Source organism: Ammospiza caudacuta, chromosome 31, assembly GCF_027887145.1.
Source record: "Ammospiza caudacuta isolate bAmmCau1 chromosome 31, bAmmCau1.pri, whole genome shotgun sequence".
Classification (NCBI taxonomy): Eukaryota; Metazoa; Chordata; class Aves; order Passeriformes; family Passerellidae; genus Ammospiza; species Ammospiza caudacuta.
The window spans coordinates 3,722,627-3,731,344 of NC_080623.1; the positions used below are offsets into that span (position 1 = coordinate 3,722,627).

At 66.7% G+C, this 8,718-nt stretch overlaps 2 protein-coding genes across 2 annotated transcripts in view; both read right to left on the reverse strand.

Moving 5' to 3' along the window:
• The window catches only part of ESYT1 (extended synaptotagmin 1), a 29,260-nt gene extending 27,322 nt beyond the window's left edge, over nt 1–1,938 (reverse strand). The window contains exons 1-4 of the mRNA XM_058821998.1: nt 1,507–1,938; nt 1,095–1,226; nt 864–1,010; nt 513–653 (exon numbers count right to left, since the gene is read on the reverse strand). Of these exons, the coding sequence (XP_058677981.1) occupies nt 513–653; nt 864–1,010; nt 1,095–1,226; nt 1,507–1,938 (852 nt within the window). The remainder of the gene's footprint in view (nt 1–512; nt 654–863; nt 1,011–1,094; nt 1,227–1,506) is intronic.
• Nucleotides 1,939–2,266: 328 nt separating this feature from the next.
• ZC3H10 (zinc finger CCCH-type containing 10) lies at nt 2,267–5,544 on the reverse strand. Its single transcript, XM_058822143.1, has 2 exons — nt 5,460–5,544; nt 2,267–3,704 (listed from the first exon to the last, which is right to left on the reverse strand). The coding sequence occupies exon 2, from the start codon at nt 3,683–3,685 to the stop codon at nt 2,516–2,518; it is 1,170 nt and encodes a 389-aa protein (XP_058678126.1). The 5' UTR covers nt 3,686–3,704; nt 5,460–5,544; the 3' UTR covers nt 2,267–2,515.
• Nucleotides 5,545–8,718: the final 3,174 nt, after the last annotated feature.

The window sequence follows — 8,718 nt, forward strand, 5'->3', positions numbered from 1 at the left end:
GAGGGATGGACAGAGGGACGGACAGAAGGATGGACAGAGGGATGCAGGGAGGGAGGGATTGAGGGATGGAGAGAGAGGGAGGGATGGAAAGAGGCCGGGAGGGAGGGAAGGATGCGGGATGGAGGAGAGAGGGAGGAGGGACAGAGGGAGGAGGGACGGAGGGACGGAGGGACAGAGGGACGGAGGGAGGGACGAAGGAGGGACAGAGGGACGGAGGGAGGGACGAAGGAGGGACAGAGGAGCGGGGGAAGGATGCGGGAGCGGCGGGAGGAGGGACGGACCCGAGGGAGGGAAGGAACGAGGCCAGGAGGGAGGGAAGGATGCGGGAGGGACGGAGGGAGGGACGCAGGAGGGACAGAGGGATGCGGGAGGCATGGACGGAGGGACGCGGGAGCGGCGGGGCGCGGGCCGGACACACGGACACGAACACTCGGACACACGGACACAGGGACACACGGACTCCCGGACACACAGACACAGGGACACGCAGACACTCGGACACTCGGACACACGGATTCCCGGACACACAGACACTCGGACACGCAGACACTCGGACACGCAGACACTCGGACTCCCGGACACACGGACTCCCGGACACACGGACTCCTCACCTTGTTGAGCCATTCCGCCCGCTCCACATCCGGGAAGCTGACCTGGGGGGACAGCGGCGGGGGGGGCCCTGAGCCCGCGGGGGCACCGGGAACCACCGGGCCCCTCCCGCCCGTGCCTCAGTTTCCCCACCTCCCATCACCCCCCAACTCCTCCCCAAAATGGGGGTCCCGGTGTGGCGGGGGGGGTGCGGCAGGAAGCGGCTCCCCCCGGGCCCGGTGAGTCACGGCACTGCCGGAAGGCCCGGGCGGTACCGGGGCTGCCCCGGGGCGGTACCGGGGAGCGGAGCGCGGGGACCGCGCCCTGCGGCGAACACCGGGGGATGGATGGGGATGGGGGGGTCCCGGTGATCCCGGGGGATCCCGGTGCGGCCCCGCCCCACCGGGAAACGCAAGGAACGGCTGGGGAACAGCACCGGGGGATGCCCGGGGGGTTCCGGGGGTCCCGAGCGGTGCGGAGAGAAGCGGGACCGGGACCGGGAGTACGGGAGCGTTGCGGGATGCGCGGCACAGCCCGGGGGTCCCACCGGGGACCGTGCGGTGCCGCGGGGTCCCCCGTGCCGGGACAGCTCCGGTGCGGCTGTGGGAGCTCCCGGGGGTCCCGGGGGGTGCGCGGGGCTGGGGGGATCCCCCGGTGCGCCAAGCGTGACCCGCAGCGGAGCGGAGAACCGGGACCCCCCCCCCGGGAAGTGCGGGGAACTCCAGCGGCGCCCGCAGCGCAGCAGAACCGGGGGAGCCTCGGGAATCCCGGGGGTCCCACCGGGGGCGGTTCCCAAACTCCCACCGAGAGAGCGGCGGGGAGGGGAGGAAGGCGGTGCCCGGTGCGGGGATCCCGCCGGGGCTTCCCCCGCGGCGATAACGGCGCCGCAGCACCGGTAGCGGCTCGGGAGCACCTTACCCAGGCCGGCAGCTCCCCGCGGGCGGCGGCGCGCACCGCCGCCTCTTCCTCACGGTGCAGGCGCTCGGCCGCGCGCATCCCGCGCTCCCGGGCGCGCCGCCGCCGCCGCCAGCCCGCGTAGAGCGCCAGGGCGAGCACCACGGCGCCCGCACCGAGCCCCAGCAGCCCCGCGGCGTAAGCGGGCAGCGCCCAGAGCAGCCGCCGGCCCAGAGCGCCCAGAGCCGCCAGCCCGAGCCCGCTCCGCCGCTCCATCTCCGCTCCGCTCCGCTCCCGTTCCGCGCTCCCGTTCCGCTCCCGCCGCGGCGCCGCCCCGGCCGCGCCCCGCGCACGCACGCGGCGCTGATTGGCTGAGCGGCGCGGCCCGGGACACGCCCCTCCACACACACGCACGGACCGCCCATTGGACGCCTGCCAGCAGCTGGCCACGCCCATTGAGCGCCGCGCCCTGGCCACGCCCTCACGCGTCAATCATGGACCGGCCGCCAACTCTTGGCCACGCCCCCCGCGCTCGCGTATATTGACCACGCCTTTATTCACTAAGTGGGCGTGGTCTAAGTGATGGGCGTGGTTTATGCGAGGGGCGTGGCCATGTCACGGCCCTGCGCGTTCCCATCCCGGTCCCGGCGTCCCCATCCCGGTTTCCCGGTTCCAGTCCCGGTTTCGCGTTCCGGTGTCCCACCCGCTCCCCGCCGCTACCGGCACAGCCCGTCCCGTGCGGTTTTGGGCTTTTTTTTTTTTTTTTGTTATTTTAATAGCCGAAAACATTACAGGTACCAGCCGGTACCACCTCCGGTACCACCCACTCCCGGTGCTCAGTCCGCCCACCGGGAGTGTGTCCGTCCGTGTGTCCGTCCATCCTCATCCCGCCACCCCCTGCTTCCGGGGGTCGCACCGGGATGAGGGGGGCGGCACATCCCACACCGTCCGTGCGTCCGTCCGTGTGTCCGTCCGTCCTCACCCCACCGCCCCTGGGTTCACCGTGAGCCTCCCGGCGGTCCCGGGGGCGCGGTCAGTGCGGCATGGCCGTTATCCTCATGCTCTGCGAGGCGATGGGGTAGGTGACCATGGGCGTGGTGGCGTGGCTCATGGTGATGCCGCCGAGCGGCTGCGCCATGCTCACGGCCACCGGCGCCACCGACACGGCCACGGGCGCCATGGACACGGGCGGCGGCGCCATGCCCTGCGCGATGGTCTGCGCCAGCGCCGCCGCCGCCGACAGCGGCGCGATCTCGGGGTTCAACGGGGCTCCGTTAGCGGGAGGCGCGGCCTGAGCGCCCGCCGGCGCCACCAAATCCTGCTGGGTGACCGGGCGGGGCTGCAGGGCCTGGCTGCTGAGCGTGGTGTGAGTCTGGGCGATGCTGTGGTTGTAGTTGGTCACCGTGGGCGCCAGCGGCTGCTCGCTGGCCGTGGCCGTGGAGCTCAGAGTCATCACCTTGGCCTGGTTGCGGAATTGGGCGTTCTGCTCCAGCAGCACCTCGTTGGTGGCCAGCAGGTTGTTGACCTGCTTCTTGAGGTCCTCCACGCGTTTCCTGAGCAGCACGTTCTCCTCCTCCAGCAGCCGGTACTCCACGGCGCGCGGGCTGGCGAAGCCGTACTCGTAGCTCTCGTAGAGCCCCTCGGCCCGCCGCCGCTTCAGCACCGGCTCGTCGGGCTCGTAGAGGCCGTCGAAGGGCTCGTAGCGCCGGCCCTGCTCCCTTCCCCGCGCCTCGTACTCGTAATCCCGCTGCAAATGCTGGAATTTACACTTGGCGCCGCGCTGGCAGTCCCCTTTGAGGAAATCCCTGCAGATGGGCACCTCCTCTTTGCTGTTGGGCAGATCCGCCGGCGACAAGCCCAGCCCGGCCGCCACTTTCTGGCGCAGGCGCGGCGGCAGCTCGCCGGTTTTCTTGTAGCAATCCTCGTCCTCCTTGGTGCCGTGGATGAAGCGGCAGTTGAGGCGCACGCACTCCTTGTTCTGGAAGTCGTGGCAGAAGATGAACTCGTTCTTGCGCACGCCCAGGTTGGTGACCTCGGAGATGTCCGGGTGCCGGAAGCGGCAGCGCTTGCCGCGCTTGCAGACGTTGCGCAGGAAGTCGCGGCAGATGTCGTCGTCGGGGAGGGCGGACGAGGATTCGTCGCCGCTGCTGACGCCGCCGGGGCCGGCGCCGGTGCTGGCGGGGTAACCGTCCCGGTCCGGCATGGCGCGGGCACCGCGAGGGCTGGCGACGGCGAGGGAGCGGTCAGGGACGGGGCAGCCCCACCTTGAGGGGGCACCGGGAGAGAGGGAGGGACTGGGAATGGGGCAAATGCCACCCCAGGGCACCCCGAGGGGTCACCGGAGGAGGGAGGGAGAGAGGGACCAGGAGGGGCATCGAGAATGGGGGAGCCCCACCTTGAGGGGGCACCAGGAAAGGTGGGGGCACAGGGAATGGGGTAAATCCCACTCTGAGGGGTCACCGGAGGAGGGAGGGACAGGGAATGGGGTAAATCCCACTCTGAGGGGTCACTGGAGGAGGGAGGGAGAGAGGGACCAGGAATGGGGGAGCCCCACCTTGAGGGGTCACCGGAGGAGGGAGAGAGGGAGGGATGGGGTGAGGGAGGGAGAGACCGGGAATGGGGCAAATGCCACCCCAGGGCACCCAGAGGGGTCACTGGAGGAGGGAGGGAGAGAGGGACCAGGAATGGGGGAGTCCCACCTTGAGGGGGCACCAGGAGAAATGGGGGGACAGGGAATGGGGTAAATCCCACTCTGAGGGGTCACCGGAGGAGGGAGGGAGGGTCTGGGAGTGACCCCGGTGCTGAGGGGGAGAGGGTCCCCAACCACCCTGGGGTACTGGGAGGGGTCACCAGAGGGACAGGGAAAGGGGGCAGTCCCAGCTTGAGGGGTCACCAAAGGGGAGAAGGGGAGGGAGGGACAGGGAAAGGGGTAAATCCCAACTCAAGGGGTCACTGGAGGAGGGAGGGAGAGAGGGACCAGGAATGGGGGAGTCCCACCTTGAGGGGTCACCGGAGGAGGGAGAGAGGGAGGGATGGGGTGAGGGAGGGAGAGACCGGGAATGGGGGACTGGGAATGGGGCAAATGCCACCCCAGGGCACCCCGAGGGGTCACCGGAGGAGGGAGGGAGAGAGGGACCAGGAATGGGGGAGCCCCACCTTGAGGGGGCACCAGGAGAAATGGGGGGACAGGGAATGGGGTAAATCCCACTCTGAGGGGTCACCGGAGGAGGGAGGGATGGGGTGAGGGAGGGAAGGAGCAGAAATGGGGGCACTCGAACCCCAGGGCACAAAGAGAGAGGGAGGGATGGGGCGAGGGAGGGAAGGAACGGGACAATCCCACCCCGGGGTACCGGGAGGGAGGGAGGGACCGGGAGTGAGCCCGGTGCTGATGGCGAGAGGGTTCACACCCACCCCGGGGTACCGGCAGAAGTCACCTGAGGGAGGGACGGGGAATGGGGGAGTCCCACCCCAGATCACAGGGAGGGAGAGAGGGAGCGACCGGGAACGGGGCAAATCCCACCCCGGGGCACCGGGAGGGAGGGACGGAAGAGGAAGGGGATGAGGAGCAGGAGGGGATGGAGGAAGAACCGGGAGGGACCCCGGGAAGGGGGGAGAGGGGGATTCACCAAGCCCCGGGCACCGAGGGAGGGACCGGGAGGGGCCCCGCGAGCACGGAAGGGAGGGAGAGAGGGAAGGACCGGGAGTGCCCCCGGTACCGGTGGGAAGGGCAGAAGGGAGGAACGGGAGGATCCCGGGGGGCACCGAGGCTGCGGCGGGGCCGGTACCGGGGCAGCACGGGCGATGATCCCCCCACCGCAACCCCGGTGCCCGCCAGCACCGCCGAACCGCGGGGGAAACCCAGGCGCGTCCCGTGACAGCCCCGCGAGCCGCACCGGGACGGGCACGGAGCGCACCGGGAGCGGCGGGGCCTGGCGGAGGGCGGAGCGCGGCCTCCCCCGGCCCGGCCCGGCACTCACCGGCTCGCGGCCTCCCCGCGGGGCCTCCGGCGCCACCAACGCGCGGCCGGTGCCGGCGGCGGGCGGGACCCGCTCGGTGCCGCTTCCGGGGCGGCCCGGAAGGAGCCGGGAGCGCGCGGCGCGCCGGAAATGCGTCTCGCCGTGACGTCACCGGCGGGAGACGCCGTCTCGCCGTTACCGCGTAATACCGGAACTTCCCGGGCCCGGTGGGCTCGGAGCGAGCCCGGGGCCTGCTCACGGCGCCGTTACCGAGGGTTCCTCACCCCGCTCCCGTTACCGGAGGAATCACCGCGCTCATCCCGCTCCCGGAGAATTCCCCCCGGTCCCACTGCCCTAACCCGTTACCGGAGGATTCCGGGTGCCGCCGCGGTCACACTGAAGAAACCCCCGGTTCTCACCGTGCCCTGTTCTTTGAAGCCCCCCCACATCGCTACCGGAGGATCTCCCGTTCCATCCCCAGCCCCATTACCGGCGGAACCTCCACGGTGGTCCCCGGTTACCGGAGAAACTCCGACCCCCCACCCCCACCAGTCACCGACAGAGCCCCCACACGTGTAAGCAACAACAACTTTTATTCACGGCACGGCGGCCGCCGCAAAGCAAAGAACGGGCCCGGCCCGGCGGAGCCCCCCCGCGGCACCGGGACAGCACCGGGACGGCACCGGGAGGGGGCACCGGGCGGCACCGGGGCGCGTCCCCGCGCTGGGAGCCGTTACTTGGACCTCTGCCTCATCTTCCTCCTCTTGCGCTTCAGCCTGCGGACACAGCGGGGGCGGTGTCACCACCCCGGGGGGGCACCGGGGGGGGGCACCGGGGCTGGGAGGGCACCGGGACCCCCCCCCCCCCGGTGCGGCGGGGCCGGCCCGCGGCTCTCACACGTACCTGCGCATTCGCTTCTTGCGCCACTGCGGGGAGAGAGAGAGGGGAGGGAGTGAGAGAGGGCAGCGATCCCAGTGCCACCAGTGCCACCAGTGCCCCCCAGTGCTCCCAGTGCAACCAGTGCAACCAGAGCCCACCAGTACTCCCAGAACCCACCCGTGCTCTCTCTCCGGGCTCCCCAGTGGCTCCCAGTACACACCAGTCCCCCCCAAATGCTCCCCAGTGCCCACCAGTGTTCCCAGTGCCCCCCAGTACCCACCGGTGCCCCCCAGTACCCACCGGTGCTCCTCAGTTCCCACCAGTGCTCCCAGTAACCACCAGTTGAACCAGTGCCCACCAGTGCCCCCAGCCCCACACAGCTTTGGCTCTCCCAGTCCCCACCAGTCCCGTACTGGTTTATTTCTCCCAGTGCCCCCAGTCCCACACTGGTTTACTTTTCCCAGTGCTCCCAGTCCTATACTGGTGTATTCCCCTCAGTGTCCCCAGTCCCACACTGGTTTCTCTCTCCCAGTGCCCCCAGTCCCACACTGCTTTGGTTCTCCCAGTGCCCCCAGTCTCACACTGGTTTCTCTCTCCCAGTAACCCCAGTCCCACACTGCTTTGGTTCTCCCACTGCCCCCAGTCCCACACTGGTTTCTCACTCCCAGTGCCCCCAGTCCCACACTGCTTTGGTTCTCCCAGTAACGCCAGTACCACACTGGTTTCTCTCTCCCAGTAACCCCAGTCCCACACTGGTTTCTCTCTCCCAGCACCCTCAGTCTCACACTGCTTTGGTTCTCCCAGTAACCCAGTCCCACACCGGTTTCTCTCCCAGTGCCCCCAGTACCGCATGGGTTTGTTTCTCCCAGTCCCAGACTGGTTTGACTCTCACTGCCCCAACTCCAGACTGGTTTCTCCCTCACTGTCCCAGTCCCAAACTGGTTCAGCTCCCCCAGTGCCTCCAGTTCCCCCCAGTCCCACATCGGCTTCTCTCTCCCAGTTCTCTCAGTTTCCCCTCACGTTTCCTCCAGCAGAGACACCCCCATAAACCCCCCAACCCTACACTGGGACCCCTCCCGTTTCCCGGTTCCCCTCACCGGGACCCCCCCGTTCTCTAACCCAGGGACCCCTCCCGTTCCCCGATTCCCCTCACCGACCCCGGGGCTCGTCCAGGCCGCAGCCCACCCCCATCCCCTCCATGCAGGCCCGGCCGCTCCTGAGGCGCCATCGGCCGCCCCGGCGCCGTCCCCCGCCGCTCACCTTGGCCCTCATGGCGGTTCTACGGGGCCCCGCTCAGTCCCGGCGGGCGGGGGACGGCGGATGGAGGCGGATGGCGGCGGATGGAGGCGGCGGCCGCGGAAAGCACCAAGATGGCGGCGGCCGAGAGGGGCGCGCTTCGGCCGGTGGGGCCTATTTATAGGGAAGCGCTCAGGCCACGCCCACCTCAGCGCGAGGCACGACGGGAATTGTAGTTCCTCGTTGTTGGGACATCATGGGAGTTGTAGTCCGGCCGCCGGCCGCCGGCCGCCATTTTGCGCCGCCGCGGGGTTCGGTCCCTCCCCGCCTCAAATTTATTGGAAATAAAAACACCAAGTTTTTTTTCGTCAATTTCCGCTTATCCAAGCCTTTAACAGTAATTTTGTTGCGATCCCAAGCTCCTCCGGAGATTTTCCTTTCAAGTAAAAATATAAAATATTTTTATATTGTAGCGTAAAAGATACAAAATAAAAAATTTAAATAAACCTCCCGCGCGTCTCGGTGGTTTTTAAATCCCTGCTGTGGATTGGGAAAGCTTTTGGCTCCCGTCTCCAAGCGAAAAACTGATTTAAAAGCCTAAAATTACGATTTTTCCCTTAAAAAGAGGGAGTCTTTCCCACAAAATGAGATTTTTACTCCTGTAAAATACGGGGGTTTTACCTCAAAACGAGTTTTTGTCCCTCAATATTTTCCCTCAAAATGAGGGGTGGTTTTCCTTAATATTGAGGGTTATTCCCTTCAAAATTTGGGGGGTTTTCCCCTAAAAATCAGCATTTTCCCCTCAAAGTGAGCACTTTTCCCTCAAAAATGAGGCTTTTCCCCTCAAACTCAGCATTTTTCCCTCCAAAATGAGCATTTTCCCCACAAAAATGAACATTTCCCCCTTAGAAATGAGCATTTTCCCCTCACAAATCAGCATTCTCCCTCCAAAAATTAGCAATTTTTCTTCAAGAATTAGCATTTTCCCCACAAAAATGATAATTTTCCCCTCAGACATGAGCATTTTTCCCTCAAAAATGATAATTTTCCCGTCAGAAAGGAGTGGTTTTCCCTCAAAAATGAACACTTTTCCCCCACAGAAATCAGCAGTTTTCCCTCACAAATCAGCATTTTCCCTCCAAAAATTAGCACTTTCCTTCAGTAA

Bases quoted from the DNA above. Each gene is read 5' to 3' on its own strand.
- ZC3H10 (XM_058822143.1), bottom strand. From the start codon at position 3,685: ATGCCGGACCGGGACGGTTACCCCGCCAGCACCGGCGCCGGCCCCGGC.